At 43.9% G+C, this 19,379-nt stretch overlaps 1 protein-coding gene across 1 annotated transcript; it reads left to right on the forward strand.

Annotated features, from left to right (window-relative positions):
• LOC131855691 (protein C12orf4 homolog) lies at nucleotides 1-18,309 on the forward strand. The gene is made up of 8 exons (XM_059206991.1): nucleotides 1-350; nucleotides 1,263-1,590; nucleotides 9,900-10,145; nucleotides 11,289-11,465; nucleotides 15,252-15,450; nucleotides 15,901-16,066; nucleotides 17,519-17,637; nucleotides 17,985-18,309. The coding sequence occupies exons 1-8, from the start codon at nucleotides 170-172 to the stop codon at nucleotides 18,201-18,203; spliced, it is 1,635 nt and encodes a 544-aa protein (XP_059062974.1). The 5' UTR covers nucleotides 1-169; the 3' UTR covers nucleotides 18,204-18,309.
• Nucleotides 18,310-19,379: the final 1,070 nt, after the last annotated feature.

Genomic DNA, 19,379 nt, shown 5'->3' on the forward strand with positions numbered 1-19,379 from the left:
TGTATTTGTAAGCAAATCGTTTTCTAAAATTGTATCTTTATTCTAAGTGTAAATGAATACTTTAAAATGATATATGTTACTTACAAAATATAAAGACACTTCTGTGTAAACCTACTCACCTTTGTGGTCGTATTTGAATGAATTAATACGATTAGAAATAGACGTAAAAATGACTGCCGACACTGTGGACAATCCAACCAAAACGTTTAAATACTCATTCCCTACGTGTACGAACGAGGATGTGTTGTTCAAACTGGAGGTGCCCGTACAGATACCTCACGAGGGCTCCACGAGGGAGTTGGTGCAGCGAATCCTCAACATGTTTCACATACCGGTCTACTTGGAAGATGGTAATGTACATCCAAATCTTTCTAATATGTAATTCTGAAGGCCTCGGTACTCTACCTTATTTCCAAGAGTCGCAGATTCGCTTTGTATTCATAAATATGACTGTTGGTACCAATCTAGGTGTATTTATGTTTTTAGAAATGAAAATGTATCTATGTATTTATATCATTTACTAAACAACTGAAGATGGCGCTGCGTGAATTGTCCTAAGATATTATTATTATGTTTTCTGTGTAGTGAAGAAGTCTTCATGATATATAAATAATCTTTATTCAAATAAGATTATTTATATATAGTGAAGCGCCATCTAGACCCAAGTTAAGCTAGCTGAAGCTTGTGTTATGGGCACTAAATAACTGATACAAATACATAATTTTTTTTTATAAATGCATACATATTATATATAGAAAACACCCAGATCTATACAAACAATCATACTCATAAATACAAATGTTTGTGCCGTGCGAAGAATTAAACCCGCGACCATCGGAAGTGAGGCAGTATGCTAAACTGCTAGACCACCGAGGCTATCAAAGTTAATATAAGCACTTGAATAGTCATATAATACTTTATTGATTCTACAACTCATTCATTTTAATTAAAGTAAGTTACATTTTGTGGTTTCTAACGAAAAATAAAGTTTACATTATATATCATCCGTAAAATAGAAAAATGGCAGTATTCAAAATGTACATTTTTTAAAAAACAAGCATTTAACTTTTTTTTTAATTTATATAAATTATTTTTCCCTTTAAAGTATTATATCATTTTAAAAGTGTTTAGATAATGATTAAGATGGTGTGGTTAATTTAATTGACTTATATAAAAGGAGGCAATTCTAGTTTCTAATTTTGAAAAATGTCACATTTCTATTTAATCGATGATATATGCTAGTAATAATTATATTGCTTCAGATCTGAATGAGAAACTAGCAGAGTTTGTGGCAGAGGAGACAAAGAATTTCCACAATGACAGAGACGAGAAGCTACTGAACCAGCTCAAAACTAGTGAAATCAATGTAGAAGGTATCATCAAAAACTGGGAGAAACTTTTCAAAGATAATGTGATGGAGTTTGCTGAACAGAAAGGCACGTCTGATGAAGAAGTGTTTGCAGCTGCTTACCACAAGTTGGTGCATTCACCGGCCTTGGAGACAATATTACAAGTGGAAAATTCGTATGCAAAGACAGTCACAAACATGTTAAAGAACAGAGATGAAGATATTGAGAAGCTTACACAGAGGTAGGTGTGCAAATTTACAGAATAACCTTCATTGTGTACTTCTATTACACTGTACAACAAAAAAATAAAAATTGTTTATTTCCTTCCTTCGATTTATTTCCGTTTCTTATTTGATAATATCATCTCGTTTAATGAGTATTCTTTAAATTTAACAATTTGTCCCTCACATCTTCTGTTCTTGAGTTACAGCTGACTTCCCTCATTTACTATGTTCAATTTAGATATGCGTTTTTTTTTGACGCTGAAATATATTTGCTGTTGTTTTCGATATGGCTTTGTCAATAACATATTGTATAGTAATCCCAATTGTATTTGCTATATTTGTGGTGAATATGTGTGTAAAACATCGAAAACCTACTTCGAACTTGATTTCTTAAGGGTCGGCAACGCGCATGTGGCACCCCTGGTGTTTCAGGCGTCCATAGGCTATGGTAACCGTTTACCATCAGATGGGCCGTATGCTCGTTTGCCACCTAAGTGGTATAAAAAAAAATTTTTCGTCAAAATGACTGTAACTGATAACTGTCCATATAAAAAAATTAAGTTATTAGTAATTTACCAGTTTTTTCTCCATATTCGGAGCCATAAAAATACCCAAAAGTAGAAAAATAATGAAGATAGCAAAACTTGTGTTGACCAGTCTTATTATTTCTCTCAGGAATGATTTGATTGGCTGGAAAGACAAAACCATGAAAACATTAGTTTTATTTTTTACCGGTTTTCCTAACAAGACACTCTTCAATTAAATCATTAAAATAATCAGCAAAAATGTTCAGTTTATATGCTGTACGTTGGCGGGCCCCAGAACTCGAACTGAATACATTAGTTAGCTCATTGTGAAACCTTTGTTTGGTCGTGAACACTTGGTTTCCAGGGAGAACTGCGTGGAGCTCGACCTGAAACTGTACATTGCTAGCAACAAAATCCTAGTCCCCATTACGAACTATCCCCTTTGTGGGGTACACAATTAAAAGATCTTCGATTTTCAAAATATGTGGACTGTATTTCAATTTGTTTCTTATTCTATGGGTCGGCCGGCCGGAGTGGGGTTTTCTTGGTCGTTGCGCCGGCGGTGGTTCTTCGTCGGTGGCGTATGCGTAAGAGAGCGCGATCGAGAACCAACCCGCCTTTTACGGGCGCCCGAGCGCGTCCTTCCCCACCCCCGCCGAGCCGTGCGCGTCGGCCGTCCCACCCTCCCGACAATTCCTGCACATGTCGGTGACCGACGGGCCGGAACAGCGAATACGCACACATTTAAAATTAAATACAATAGTAACAACACAAAAAACTACAAAAAACCACGTGCGACTAAATGCCACATGTTCAGGCTACACTAAAGCTGTGATCCCTAAGAATTTACACAATGGGCGGACATAGAATTCACAGTATCTATGCCGCTACAAAGGGTATATGGTACAAACAATAGTCTAACCTAAACAATAGTCAAAACACTGGAAAAATACAAATTTATACACAAATTTATTTACATATTTTCGATGCCGACTCGTGGTCCGCAACAGCCTCCCCCGGCGCAGATCTTCGCAGCCCTTATCCCTAGGGAGGACCACTAGCCTTCGGGTCGGCCTTCGAAAAATTCCCCCTCGCGTCCTCACGTCCGCACTTCGCACCACGCCGTCGGGCCCCTCATAGGTGCGCTCCACTTGCCCGCGCGGCCACAGATTGCGAGGTAGCAGGCCGTCCACTATTAAAACCATGTCGCCCGGCTTGATGTTTGCCGTGCTCCGTCGTACGTCGTCTCTGGGCGTCAGCGTCGGTAGGTATTCTCGTAACCACCGCTGCCAGAATCTATCCGCGAGCGCCTGTGCTGCGCGCCACGTTCTGCGGTCGGCAACGTCGGTGGTACCTACGTACGGTAGGCCGACGGCTGAGCCCATCAGAAAATGGTTGGGGGTCAGCGCCTCTTCGTCCTCGGGTCGCACTGAGACGTGGGTTAAGGGGCGTGAATTGACGGTGTGTTCTGCTTCCGTCATTAGCGTTGCGAGCACCTCTTCTCTCGGCGCCCGCTCGTGCAGTACCACTGCTAGCGCTCTCTTCACGCTCCTTATCAGTCGCTCCCACGCTCCTCCTTGGTTCGGTGCGCCCGGGTCGCTGTACCGCCAGTTTATCCTCTTGTTGCTGACGTACTTTTCCAGTTCAGGGAGCCATTCCTTAAACGCAGTCGTAAGCTCCACGTCGGCTCCGCGAAAGTTCGTTCCGTTGTCCGACATAAAGGTTCGTGGCCAGCCGCGACGCGCTGCCATGCGTCGTATCGCCATTATAGCAGAGTCGGTCGATAACCCCGCTATGAGTTCTATATGCACGGCCCGGGTGACCATACACGTGAATAGGAGCCCCCATCGCTTCTCTCGCCTGCGACCTATCGTCACCCACATAGGCCCGAAACAATCCATACCGCATCTTGTAAACGGCCGGGCGTATGCGTCGAGTCGCTCCTTTGGCAAGTTCCCTTTCACTGGGACGTCGGGGTTCCTCCGGCGTACGGCGCATGTTGTGCATTTGCGTAATACGGTCTTGACGGTCGGCCTTAAACGCAGCATCCACACGTATTGGCGCAGGGTGTTCACCGTCTGTTCTCTGCCGGCATGATGATGTAGCTCGTGTTCTCTCTTAATCATCATCTGCGCCAACGGGTGCGCTCCGTCCAGTATGGGTGGATTCTTCATTTCTAGCGGCACCTGTGCTGCGTTTATACGTCCGTTCATCCTTGTAAACGGGATCCAGGCGGAACAGACGACTTGTCCTGTCTACGGTCTTTCCTTCGCGTAGACACCGCGTTTCCTTCGGGAAACTGTCCTGTTGCGCCTGCCGTATTATTAGTTGCTCCGCTTTGGCGAAATGCTCTGTGCCTAGCTTCTGTGCCCGTCGCCTGCATTTATCTGCGAACAGTAGCACTTGCGCCATGGTCCTCCTCACTCGGTCATATGAAGAGAACCGTGCAATGTCGATCACGGGTTCTGTCTCCTCCCGGACGTGTGCTACCATCTCTGCTGGGACGGGCTCGCTCTCATGAGGCCATTCTTGCTCCGGAGCGTACAGAAATGCCGGCCCGACAAACCATCTGTCGGCAGCGGTCATTTGTGTGTATCCCGCGCGGGTCGCGTCGTCGGCTACGTTGTGGGCAGTCGGTACCCAGCGCCACTGTGTCGGTTTCGTCAGTTCGGCGATTTCTGCCAAACGATGAGCCACGTATGGAGTATATCTGACGGTGTCGTTCCTTATCCAGTGTAGCACCGTTTTCGAGTCCGTCCATAGGAAGACTTCGGCCTCGCGACTATGTTCTTTCAATATGTCAGCGGCCAGTCGGGCTCCTATCAGGCTCGCCTGAAGCTCCATCCGGGGTATACTCTGCGCTTTCATGGGCGCTACCCTCGCTTTGGCTGCTACCAGGACGACGTTAACGCTACGATCCTCGCGTTCCGTCCTCCAATACGCGGCTGTGGCATATGCCTGTTCGCTTGCGTCCGTGAATACGTGCAGTTGCGACCGTTGGCTGTCGTTCGTGCCATACCATCGCGGCAATCTCAGTTCCTCTATATAGGCTAAGTCATCTCTCCATTCCTGGAACATCCGCGCTTCCTCGGCGGGCAGAGGGTCATCCCATTCGACCTTCTGCACCCACAGCGCCTGCAAGATGATTTTTGCCGTGATGGTGTAAGGGCTCAGCAGCCCGAGCGGGTCGAACAATGACATCACCGCTCCTAGGGCTTCCCTTTTCGTCGGTATCCGCGTGCCGTGCTTCACTTCTCGTGGGACGCGTGGCATGCCGGTGTTGAACGCCAGCTGGTCTTCGGCTGACATCCACAATAACCCCAATGTCTTTCCGTATGGATGTGCGTTGGCTCCCAGTTCCTTCGGCGTCCTCGCTCGCTGGTCCTCACTCACATTCTCTAGCAGGCTCGGTCGGTTTGTATTCCAACCCGCCAGCGTGAATCCTATCCCGCCATGAACCTCTACTACCTCTCGTATGGCGCGGGCTGCTTCCTCTTCGGAGTCAAAGCTATCGACCCAGTCGTCCATGTAGTGGTTCCTTGTTATGGCGGTGTACGCTGACGGGTGCGACTCTCGGTGCTCTGCCGCGTTCCTGTCTCGAACGCTGTGTGCGATGAACGGTGAGCTCCTCGCCCCGAAAATCATTGAGGTCATTACGTATTTCTGCGGCGGGTTAATCCTGTCATCTCCTCGCCACAGAAACTGTTGTGCTGCTCTATCTTCTTCCCGTATCTTAATCTGCAGGAACATCTCTCGTATGTCCGCCGTGATAGCTACGGGCTTCTCGCGGAAACGGTATAACACACCGTTAAGCGACCGTAGCATATCTGGCCCATCCAGCAGTGCGTCGTTCAAGCACATTCCCTTCGAACGGGCCGCGGCGTCGAATACGAGTCGCAGCTTTCCGGGTTTATTCGGATTCGTCACTCCGAAATGGGGAAGGTACCACGCGCGGTCGTTGTTGAACCGGTCGTCGGTTACTTCCTCGGCGTAACCCTTGTCCAACAACTTGTTTATCTCCGCGGTATACGCCAGCCGGAATTCCGTAGAGCGATCCATCCGCCGCTCTATTCCCCTCAGTCGGCTCGCTGCCATGTCGTAGCTGGGAGGTAGAGCGACGTTATCTCTCTCCCACGGCAATCCTACGACGTATCGCCCATCCACTCTCGTCGCTGTGCGGTTGAATGTGGCGACGGCGCGCTCCTCCTTAGCAATGGGTAATCTCTTCGACGATATACCCAACGCGTCGATGTCGTAATGCGCTTTTATTATGCCCTCTATATGCCGCATGTCTGGCTCGGCGTTGCGCTGTGTCAACCGCACGTGGAGGACATGTTCCTCGTCTTCCACGACACTTCTGGGTACCGTTCCGTGGATGACCCATCCCAGTCGTGTCAGCGACGCTGCGGGTTGATTGTGCCTTCCTGTGAGCAGCTTCCGCGTAACAATCAGATGCCAGTTGTCTGACCCGATCAAGACCTTGGGTCTGGCATCTTCGTAGCACACTTGGTCGCAAGTGAGTTGTCGCAGGTGTCCGTACGCGAGTATTTCCGGGTTCACTCGCTGCGTTCCTAGGGTGAGATCCCGGATCGTACGCGCCCTCACCGAGTGTTCTTCGTCCGTATGGTGTCGCCCTCTGATGATGACATCAGCCACTCGGCTTGAGGCTTCGTGCCTGCTCGAGGCTGCTCCCTGAATTCTCAGAGATCGCGTCGGACCTTCGGCTCCGATCTGTTCTGCGATCTCCGCATCGATGAGTGTAACCGTCGAGCCTTCATCTAGCATCGCGTACGTCTCTACTTCGCGTCCCGTCTTGCCTTTCACGATGATGGGACACACCTTTAACAACACTTGGCTGTTCTCTGGCAAGCGTGCTGCGGCTGTAATCGCGGTGTCCTCTTGCCGCTTCGGCGGCTCTTCTTGGGGGGTGCAGCAGGGCGTGGTGTGGCTTACGACACTCTCTCACACCACATTTGCGTGCCTTACACTTGAACCTTCTGTGCGTGCTGTTCATGCATTGGAAGCACATCTTATTTGTTTTCGCCCACTCCCATCTGTCCGATAACGACATGTCGTTCAGCTTCTTACACTTCGGCGTTACGTGTGCGGCGCCGCAACAGAGACATTCGGTACTCTGTTCGCTCTTTTCTACGGCGGCGTATACGGCCGCGCCACGATCCGTCATCTGTCGCCGAGGTGCCGACATCGTTGCTTTCGGTATGGGTTGCCTAGTGGGTTGCTTCGGGGGCTGCTTCGTGGGTAGCGCGCTCGTTCGTCTCGTTGGTGATGCTATTCGCAGATGTCGGGTCATGAGATCGGCTTCGCTCATTAAAAACTCTGCCATCTTGATGATCGTAGGTCTAGTGTCCTCCTTGTTTTTTTCAGCGTAGTGACACCAGTGGACCTGTAAGTGAGGGGTCAGCTTCTCTGACACTTCACTCTCAAGCGCGGGATTATGTAGAAATCTCGCCCCCCTGTCGATATCCGCGACGATGGTGGTGATGTTCTGTAGTTTAATGGCGAAGTCAATCACCTCTGTTGTCGATGTTCCTATTACCGGCATCCTTCTCAGATCTTTGAGGGCGCGGTCGATGATGGCCTCTGTCCGGCCGTACCGCTGCTCCAACGTCCTCATGATCTGCGACGGTTCTGTAGCGGATACGAGTAACGCTGCGACTGTCTCTCTCGCTTTTCCACGTAAGCAGGCCCTCAGCCTGGCCAGGTTCTCCGCTGGTGTGATCCTGTACGTCTTTGTAGACTGGTCTACGGCCGCCTTAAACGCTAGCCATTCACTTGCTTCGCCGCTGAAGATCGGGAGATCTTGGGCTTGCCTCGGCGCTACCCTATCCGCTCGTTCGTCCACAGCTCGTTCAATAGCTTTGGCCAACCGGGTGAATCCTTCTTGCATCCCGGCTTCAGGAGCGGGGGACCTCCGTCTTTGCTTCGGCGTCCTCGGCGGTGAAGCTTGCCTTTCTGTTGGCTCTTTCTGCGTAGGCGGTGGGGAATTAATTCTCTGCTCCCCCCGTACTTCGGTACGTTGAAACCAATCCGTTATACGTTGCAGGCCGGCACCTTCCTCGGAGCACACGCTATCTCTATCAGTCTCTTCATGTACCGCGGCGACATCGGCTGCCAACTTCTTTCTAATTAAATCAGCCTGTAATTTCGCCATCTGTAGCGCTGCCTCGTACTCCAGCCTCTTTAATTTAGCTATACCGCTAGCGGTAGACCGGCGCGATCGCACCGACGCGGCCCGGGCCGGACGTACATCTGTCGTCGGCGGCTGCGACGGTGGCGCCGGTGCGGAGTCCGAGGTAAACGCGGCGCGGGCGGCTTGTGCCTGTGGCGCGCTCGACGGCGCGGCGGACGCGGACATCTGCGTGGTTTCTGAAGGGGACACTTCTGTCTGTTCATTTTCCCGCGTGGTCTTTTTCTCTGCTCCCGGGGCTTGGCTTCTCGTAGTCGGCATCGTGTTCTGGCACTTGCAAGCCCCTAACCTACCGGTCCCTACCTACCTAACCGTCCCTAACAATCCCTCAGGATAACACCCGAGGGGATGGACTATGGGGATAGGAGGGTAGGAATTACCCCGCAGTGGTGCGTATGTACAGACGGGGCGCTCAGGGCCGGTTCGGACTTTCCGACCCCTTTGGCAGTGCCTACAGTCCGGCCCCCGCTATACGATACACACGTACAGGCGTAATAGTGCTATTCGGTTGCGCCACGGTAACAAGCAACAACCGGCAGTGACACACCACCCACTGCACCGCTCAATGGCGTTAACCCACACTCCGACCGTTTGACACCGTTAGGTGGTAAGAGATGTGAGCCGCGGACACACCGCTTAGACGTTATCTATCCTATATGGCGTAGACGTTATTTATCCTATCCTCGCTGCACCCTCAAGTTTTCACCTTACGACGGCAGCTAAATTCGGTAAGCTGCTAGCGTCGCACCGTTGGGTGATCTTCCTCGGCGAGGTACGTCGCACCGTTGGGTGATCTTCCTCGGCGAGGTACGTCGCACCGTTGGGTGATCTTCCGCGGCGATTCGTCGCACCGTTGGGTGATCTTCCACGGCGATTCGTCGCACCGTTGGGTGATCTTCAGTCTTGATATGCGGCTGCGATGGACCACAAAATTGTGGGGTACACAATTAAAAGATCTTCGATTTTCAAAATATGTGGACTGTATTTCAATTTGTTTCTTATTCTATGGGTCGGCCGGCCGGAGTGGGGTTTTCTTGGTCGTTGCGCCGGCGGTGGTTCTTCGTCGGTGGCGTATGCGTAAGAGAGCGCGATCGAGAACCAACCCGCCTTTTACGGGCGCCCGAGCGCGTCCTTCCCCACCCCCGCCGAGCCGTGCGCGTCGGCCGTCCCACCCTCCCGACAATTCCTGCACATGTCGGTGACCGACGGGCCGGAACAGCGAATACGCACACATTTAAAATTAAATACAATAGTAACAACACAAAAAACTACAAAAAACCACGTGCGACTAAATGCCACATGTTCAGGCTACACTAAAGCTGTGATCCCTAAGAATTTACACAATGGGCGGACATAGAATTCACAGTATCTATGCCGCTACAAAGGGTATATGGTACAAACAATAGTCTAACCTAAACAATAGTCAAAACACTGGAAAAATACAAATTTATACACAAATTTATTTACATATTTTCGATGCCGACTCGTGGTCCGCAACACCCTTCCTCCCACTTGTGTATAGAACCACTCATTCAAGATAGAGAGATAGTCTTTTTACTACACCCGTAAAAAAAAATTACCTCCCATACAGGCAAACAGAGGAAATGGACGAGAAAATGCATCTACTAAAGTTATCAACAACCGATGACCAATCATCAGAGCTCAATGATGATATCAACGACCTCGCGCGCCGCCATTTCGATGAGCAGTCACTGGTGACCGCTCGCTGGGGTTCTCAGATCGATGCCTTGTGTCAAACGCAGCGAGCGCAGCATCGGACCTGGCTGATGAACACTCTGGATGAGTATCAGACCACGTCAGCGTTAAATACACCCAGGTGATAACATATTTTTTAATTATTTTATTCTTCAGTCTACTAACGCCCATATTATAAACTAGCTTTTGCTCGCGGCTTCGCTCGCGTTAATTTATCCCCTTAGGGGTTGAATTTATCAAAATCCTTTCTTAGGGGATGCCTACGTCATCAGCTTTATGCATGCAAAGTCTCACCCCGATCGATTTAAAATTGACAAAGTTTCATACCAACTTTCATCCCCCAAACGATTTAAACGATAGAAGGGTTACCCCCTTGGGGGTAGAATTTATCAAAATCCTTTGTTAGCGGATGCCTACGTCATAACATCTACCTGCATGCCAAATTTCAGCCCGATCCGTCCAGTGGTTTGAGCTGTGCGTTGATAGATCACTACGTCAGTCACCTTCGAGTTATATATATTTAGATACCTTACAGGTTACATAAATGTCTGTGATTGTTAACAGCGATGTAAAAAGATAGTAACTCAGTACATTGTTTGCTCCAACCATTTGTTGTCTGGATCGTTATAGACCAGGGTAGGCGAAACAATTTCACGCGTACCATTGACGGTTTGAAGAAACTGACTCATGCTATTTTGACAATATCTTCACCTACCTATGCCTGCTAGTTATTATTTTCAGAGATGAATAACATTAAAAACTCTGTTAGAAACCGTTTGACAGATGAATCCAGTTCAGCATGCATTTTGCTAAAAGTAACATCGTACAAGCCTGACATAAATTATTTGTCATCTAACCTGCAGCAACAGAAGTCACACTAATTTTACAGTAATTTAATTTATGCGTGTAATGAAAACAATCCAAACTGAACCTCTTTTGTTTAATTTATTTCATAGAGAGTTTTGATAGTATTTATTATTATTATTCTCCAAATAATCGGAGAGTTAAAATTATTTGATGGCACCTCAATGACCTCATTAAACATTTTTTGGATAAAATGGCACGTTGATGCTTGAAGGTTCACCTACCCTGCTGTAGTCTATATTTACACATGAAATATCATTGATGACGGAGACCATGCAGGTCGTGCACACCTTTGTTCAGGATTGACGTTTAGTACCTTCTGGTCTTCTCATGACGTGGCCGTACCAGCGTCATCTGGACTCAGAAATTTTAATTTGAAATATATTTGTGCCCCTAACAGTAATTCCCCACTGGCGACGTTCTCCCCTGAGCGGCTGATGACACCAGCGATGGCGCCCCACCAGCGGATGGAGGAGAGCTTCACCATCCACCTCGGCAGCCAGCTCAAGCAGACCCACAACATTCGCATCGTCGCCATGGACCTCCTGGACTTGTGCACCGTGCAACACGTGGACAAGTTAGTTGGAATAATTATTTATTTATTTGCTTTATTGACTAATAATAAAATATGGTACATAAAAGAATGGATTTCATGCTATAGCATTCTCTACCAGTCAACCTTTGGGATGTGCAGAGATAGGTAGCAATAGATGCGGTTTAGCACACCACTTTGCGTACCGATGGCCGCGGGTTCGATTCCTCGCACGCAACATTTGTATTCATGAGTATGATTGTTTGTATCGGTCTAGATGCTATATATATTATGTTACATCCACTAAATAAGTATGTATGTATTTATATCTATGTATGTATGTATCTATATTTTTTTCTTCGACTGGCAACACCGACGACAATTGTCATTTTCAGCTGGCCGTAATAATAAATAAATTTTAATTGTTTATCATACAAATATTATAATTGCAATATTGTTATTAGTGATCTAATAGTGTAATTAGTGTCGATTGTTGTTTGTGTACAGTTTAGTGGTGTATTACTTGCAAAAATCGACATTACAAATAGTGTACCGGCCATCTGTCAAACTGTTCGTGAACAACTAAGTTTTATTCAAACTTATTTTGCAATTGTTTGTTGGATTTATCCCAAGAAACTCATAATCATTGCAAGTTTTACATAAAATATTCATATTAAGTTAAATTAATAATAATTATATTGAAGATCGGTTGTTGCATACGTCGAAGGAAAAAAATACCCACTAATTTAATTGTAAGTCTTTTTATACTTTGTATTATTATAATTTAAAGGGAAAGAGCACAATTTATCTACATTTATTTCGTTATTCAGTTAAAACGTTTATTTAGATTATCAATTTATCAAATATAACTTGTATATAATATACCTAGGAGAATTTATTCACAATTTTAACACTTAAACTGTATAGTAAGGTTCAGCTGCTGTTCTCGTTGTAATACTTAGCTTCTTTTAGAAATAGCTCACTTCACTCTCCCTAGTAACTATTTATATTCTTAATAATGTCACTATCTACCCGTTCCACAACTGCGCGGCAAACAGAGATGAAGCTTAAAGTGGCCCTACAAGAACTTCAGGCATCCAAAGATCTCAGTGACAAGTTGATCAGGGAAAGAGAAGAGAGTGAAGATGAAATTTTAAAAATTATAAATAAAAATACACAATTAAAATCTGAATTGTCAGAACTTTATAATAGTCATCAGGAAGTTATTGAGCAGCGGGATCAGCTTCAAGAACTATTAAGTAGCTTTCACCAATGTAGTGATACACATGAGCAAGCCTTGAGGCGTATCACTGAGTTGGAGCTTGAGTTAAAGCAGGCATATCTTAAAATTAATGATCTCGACACAAAATTTGAATCTCAACAAAGTAATGAGATTAGTAATTTATATGATGAGCTTATTAGTGTCGACTGTATGCCTCCTTCTACTTCAGTTCCATGCAGCCAGCCAGTTGTGATTGACCTTACTAGCGACACATCACAGGGGAACTATAATAATAACATATGTATGTTGAGTCATAATAAATTAAAAAAATATTTAAAATTAAAAAAGTTTATAACTAAGACTCGGAGTATATTATATAAACGTTCCAAAAATGGTCAGTTGCTAAAAAAAACTAGTTTAAACAATTTAAAATTGCATGATTATATTAATAAGTATAATAATAAACTAGTGGAAAGCCAAAAGTTATATGACATGGATACAAGTTACCTAACTTCAAAAATAAAGAGTTTAGAATCATCACTTCATGATTTAAATAACAAGTATACTATCTCACAAAAACAAATCCAGGAGCATATTTTAGCAATGGATGATTTGATTGATGTCAGTAAATACAATGCTGACCGTTTTGAGTCATTAACTAAACATTGTACATGTGATCATTCAACTTTGCCAAATAATAATTCAGTTTCAACTGTGCAGATAAATGAAGTTCAGGGGATTTGTGTCAGTGACTATACTCCTAAAAGTAGCACAATGGTGTTTTCTGACAGAATAGGCTGTAATTTTGGGTCTATATTGAAGTATCATCTTAAGGGTGATGTATTAAATTACTGTATGCCAGGGGCATCATTTGCACAAATTATTAACAAAATTAAATCTACTAAAATGAATAAAATGACCACAGTTGTGTTATTTTTTGGTAATAGTATTAAATTAAATAGACAGGATATAATTAAAGGTATTCAATATTTGTTACAATTGAATGTATATAAGATTGTATTGTGCGCTCTTCCTTATACAAGTAGCCATTATCATAAAAAAATTAACAATAAGGTACATTACCTTAATAATTTATTACATACATTGACATGTCGTCATAGTGACGTTTTTACATTTTTTGACACTAATAGTTTTATTAGTGATTTTTATTTGACAAAAGATACAATGTATCTTTCTAAATCTTCTAAGAATAAAATAGCCACTTTAGTGGCTTATAATATTGACTTCATGAACAGTTTACATGGTAAACTTCAATATAAAAATTGTGACATAACAAATGATTCTATTAATTTTTGTTTAAATAGTGATATAAGTAATTTGACTGCAGATTTAAACTGCTAACAAAGACAAAGGGAAAGCAATTAGAATTGGTAATTGTTCATCAGAACATACAAAGTTTTCCCGGCAGTGAATTAATTATACAATTATTTTTGGAAAAATACAATATTGACATTATCTGTTTCACACATCCTTATGTAAAGTGCGAATACTGTAACTACCATATAGTAATTTTTGTAGCTGTGACGTGGTCGTGTGGAATGAGTAGTCATGCTCACTAAAATGTCCAGACATGTGGCGGCGTGGTGGGCCGGGTCAATGGGCTCCCTAAAATATGGTCGAGCGCAGTGATGGCTGGCTCATCCGTCATACTCGTGAACGAGTGCTGCTTGTAGGGACTGGTCTGCTCTTATCACTACGACTGATTTAATCTTATTGCATATTTATATTTGACCCAAAAATTAGTGCTTGTTGGTAGTTTGTATTCACACGTTTCGACTTGTAAATGTAAACATACAAGAATTATTTAAAAGAGCAACACACAAGTTTCTTGCTCGTTCTTCTTGTGATGAGACAGCTTTCCGAACGAGTGGTAGATAAAAAACAAATTGTTATGACTATTCAAAAGTGCTTAAATTAAGTTTATTTGAATAAATGATTTTCTATTCTATTCTATCAGTCGTCTAGTACCCACAACACAAGCTCTGCCTAGCTTGGCACTAGATGGCGCTGTGTAAATTGTCCAGGGTTATTATTATAACATATTATGTGGTTGAATCGTATATTAGCTAATACAGACAATTATACACATGAATACAAATGTTTGTACCGTGCTAGGAATCAAACCCGCGACCACACTGGATCTGAAACAGTGTGCTAAACCGCTATACTCCCGCAGCCGATAGAAATAAAAATAATCTTTATTCAAATAAACTCATTACAAACACTTTTGAATAGTCATATTTTGATTCTACCACTCATTCGGAACGCAGATTCATCACAAGAAGAACGAGCAAGAAACTTGTGTGTTGCTCTTTTGAATAGATGTTTTTTTATATAAATAATTACAGCATAACAAGTAAGAGACATGCGATAATCAACATAGAAATCGCTACGCACTCATTATTAGTGTAATTAGATAGTATTGTCAGTGCTATGGATTTTAACTTTTCTATAAAAACATTATTATCGTTAAAGAATTCTTCAATTTTATAGTTAGCTTTTTTGCAAAGGAAGTGTTTTATATGACATTTTAATCTTTGAATATAAGGACACAAAATAATGATTTTTTGCTCTGACACTGCGTGCAGCCCTACGGAGGCATCTCGTCGGCTGCAGACGTCGCTGGCGCTGTACTCGGGCGAGCTGTCGGGCGTGGTGCTGCTGGCCCCCAGCGGAGCCCCCACCGCGCCCGCAGGGCTCCACGCCGCCGCCGCCGCCTCCGCCGACCACCACTTCCCGCCCCTCGACGTTCAGCTCAAGGATATCGCCGACAGGATCAAGGAACCGGTACACATTTCTTAGTAATGTTATAAGCGAGAAAGTTTGTGAGTATGGATGATTGTTACGTTTAATTGAATGACGAATAGTTGTTCATGCACTGGATTTTCATTTAATGTTAGACATAGACACCTATATATAGTAAATAAACTGGCTTTAAAAAAAAAAGTAATTCAATTGAGTTTCTTGCCAGGTCTTCTCTATTGGATCTATATACTGAACTGGACGATAGAGAAAAAATTGTAATGTATCTATAGATCCAATTAAGAAGAACTGGCAAGAAACTCAATTGAATTACTTTTTTTTTAAAGTCAGTTTATTTACAACGTATATTTATGTAGATGTCTATGTCTAACATTAAATGAAAATCCCGTGCATGAACAACTATTGCCATGCACGCTCGTCATTCAACTAACACTTATGAATGTAATGTGTACTGAGTAGCGTCATCGGTTACAGTTGGAGGCGCGAAACGTACAGCGAGCAGGGTCTGGGACTGGGTCAGGGTCTGGATCTCGGGGCGGGCGCCTGTCGGCCGGCGACGTGTACGTAACACGTCACAGCAACCTGGCAGACGCTCACCTCGTGTTCCACCTGGTCGCAGACGACGCTGCGCTGCGATCTGGTAATCATCACCTTCTTCATTACATTAATATTGTAAAACTAAGGTGAACTTTGCAAGTATTTCATAGGTGAAAGAAAAAGAATAAAAAAGATATAAATTTTATTTTCTTTTAAAAACATTTTTCTTCATGGGTTTTCTTTCTAGTGGATTTTTTTGCTATATGAGAATGTTCGTGTAATACTTTAGCAACATCCAAACAGCTTTCAATTTGCATATTAATTTTGGCTATTAAGACGGCAGATAATATTGCGACTTCTCACTGCTGCAATAATCATTCCCTAGTGAAAATATCCTATCAACAGCATCATTAATGCCTAAAACGGCAAGCAATATGCACGCGTGAAATTCAAATCACTATCAAAATAATTTTAAATATTTAATTAATGAAATTGAAATAAAATAATTAAAAAAAATGTTTTAGTAATTCAAATGAGTATGAAATTATACAAATGAGTACAGAGTACAAGATTTGAAGAGTACGGTTTGCGAAAAGAGTACAGAACTGACCAAATGAATATAGTTGGTCACCTTAGTAAAAACGAGCCTTAATATTGTCAACAATGGCGAGGGGTTTTCAAGCAGTAAGGCTTTATAACTCTTTTTTAGGGCAGGTTGCGTTGTTTTCTGTTGGAGCAATCTTTTTACAGTCTTTCAAACACAATATAAATTGTTTCTGAACAAATAAATATCAAAAATATTACTTTTAGAAATTTTCAACCGGAAGGAATTTATTGACTAAATTAGACTAATTCGGGGTGGTGGTCACAAGCGCTATTACAATAAGGGATTGTTAATAATGTGGACTAATAACGCCATTGTTGGCAATGTACCAAGTCAGACTGACCTTCACGTGGTTCCCGGAAACCATCGTGATAAATTCGTGATGATTGGCTAACTCCTCGTTCATCACGGCACCAGTGGAGCTTCTTTCCTCTACTTTTATCGGGTATACAAGGTGTGAGTGTTATCTTCTTGTACACTCGATTAAAGAAGAGAAATGAAATGATGAACGACGGGCTTTACCCAAGTGTGGGAGATAGTGGCCTTAGCTATATGTATTTATATATTTCATAAGAAAAAAATAGAATTACGGTTTTGGGTTATTAAGCCAAGTCTCGTTTTAAAGCGAATATATAATTGGTTCTCTGGGAGCAAGGTCTTTTTTATGGATGATAATGGAATGGTGCACCCGCCTGCGCTAACGGTCAACGTTGGCTGGGCACCAGTGGAGGGTGATAAGATGAACAAAAAATCAGGTCAGTTAGACCATCGTGACAAATTCACCAGCAGTTTATCACCATGGTTTCCAGGGGGAACTGCTTGCTGCTCAACCTGAATGGTACATTGCAAAGAGATCATCAGTTCACATTACTAACGATCTCCATTTCCCCCTGGGAGAGAGGTCACGTGGTACATGGTGTAAGTGTACAAGTAACAAGTGTGTTCCTGCAGGAGACATCACGTCGCGCCACCCGGCCATCCTGGGGCTGCGCAACATCCTGAAGGCTGCGTGCTGCAATGACGTCACCACCATCTCCCTGCCGCTGCTGCTGCGACATGATCTCGACGAGGTATGGTAACCAGTTCATAAGTACTAAGATGTGACTCCAGTCAATCAGAAATTTTTTTACTAGTAACCAGTTCAGTACTTGTTTTCTAAGAGGTAACCCCAAAGAGTCTGGCTCTCCTTCATTAGTAACCAGTTCACTAAGTGTGTTCTAAAAGGTGACCTCAATGAGTCTGGGTCTCCTTCACTAGTAACCAGTACACTAAATGTGTTCTAAGAGGTGATCCTAATGAATCTGGGTCTCCTTCACTAGTAACCAGTTCACTAAGTGTGTTCTGAGGTGATCCCAATGAGTCCGGTGCTCGTTCACTAGCAATAAATTGTATTAAGATGGGTGTGTGCGCGTGTCAGGAGACGACGGCGGCGTGGTGCGGGCGGCGCGCGGAGCTGGTGCTGAAGTGCGTGAAGGGGTTCGTGCTGGAGGCGGGCGGGTGGGGCGGCGCCGAGCTGCGCACGCTGCAGTTCGCCGCGCCGCCCCGCACCGCGCCCGCGCTCTTCATGGCGCTCGCGCACCACCTGCCCGAGATCTTCCGCCTCTCCAACCCCGTCAAGGTGAAGCCGCCCCCCTAGTGCCCCACTCCCTCCCCCTCCTAGTTCCGCCCCCGCGCTCTTCATGGCGCTCGCGCACCACCTGCCCGAGATCTTCCGCCTCTCCAACCCCGTCAAGGTGAAGCCGCCCCCCAGTTCCGCCCCCGCGCTCTTCATGGCGCTCGCGCACCACCTGCCCGAGATCTTCCGCCTCTCCAACCCCGCCCGGTGAAGCCGCCCCCCTAGTGCCCCACATCAACCCTAACGCTCCAAATATTATATAAAGAAGACAACGTCCACATGGTCCTTTTGTTTTTTTAATCTTATAACCATGTTAGTAAATATAATATATTGATGTAAATATTAAGATCTCTTTACTCTTGTATCTTCCAATAACAGTTTTAATTGTAAATAGAATTTTAATAATTTTTTTTTTATCTTAGGACAATTCACACAGCGTCATCTAGACCCAAGTTAAGCTAACTAAAGCTTGTATTATGAGTACTAGACAACTGATACAAATACATAGATTTTTTTCGTAAATATATACATATTATACATAGAAAACACCCAGACCGATACAAACAATCATACTTATGAATACAAATGTTTGTGCTGTGCGAGGAATCGAACCCGCGACCATCGGACGTAAAGAGATGTTCTAAACCGCTAGACCACCAAGGTTGTATCTTTAAACTTTCAGATAATCGAATATACAATTAAAAGACAATTATTCCATATCATATGATAGCCGATACTACTTACACATACTATATTTTATGCTTTTATAAAACTGTACTGTGATGTAAATATAAAGTATGCCCAATAAATACTATATTATATAAACCATACCTTTTATTGTGTCCTAGTCAGTAAAATGAATAAAAAAAATAGTTAGACCCACACAAAATGGAGTGATATTAGGGTAGTGGCAGGTGTTCATGTGGAACAGAGTGGCTCAAGAAAGAGGAGAATGGAAACGATTGGAGACCTTTGCCGAATGGCAAACAGATCTGCAGAAATTATAAAAGAAGCAAATACTAGAACATTTCTTTCGTGTTTAAGTTTTGTTTCTTTATATGTATGTAAAGGCTATCTGTACATATAAATAAAATTGGAGTGTCTGTTTGTAATATTGAAAAAACCATTTTTTACTACATGCATATGAATATAAACACCAAAATAACATTATCTACAATTTTCGTCTGTCTGTTTGTT

This window comes from Achroia grisella, unplaced genomic scaffold (assembly GCF_030625045.1).
Source record: "Achroia grisella isolate CSIRO2021 unplaced genomic scaffold, CSIRO_AGI_Agris_v1 utg1462, whole genome shotgun sequence".
In the NCBI taxonomy this organism is placed as follows: domain Eukaryota; kingdom Metazoa; phylum Arthropoda; class Insecta; order Lepidoptera; family Pyralidae; genus Achroia; species Achroia grisella.

Bases quoted from the DNA above. Each gene is read 5' to 3' on its own strand.
- LOC131855691 (XM_059206991.1), top strand. From the start codon at position 170: ATGACTGCCGACACTGTGGACAATCCAACCAAAACGTTTAAATACTCA. The intron at 10,146-11,288 runs GTGATAACATAT...TGCCCCTAACAG, and splicing joins TCAGCGTTAAATACACCCAG to TAATTCCCCACTGGCGACGT. The intron at 11,466-15,251 runs GTTAGTTGGAAT...CACTGCGTGCAG, and splicing joins ACCGTGCAACACGTGGACAA to CCCTACGGAGGCATCTCGTC.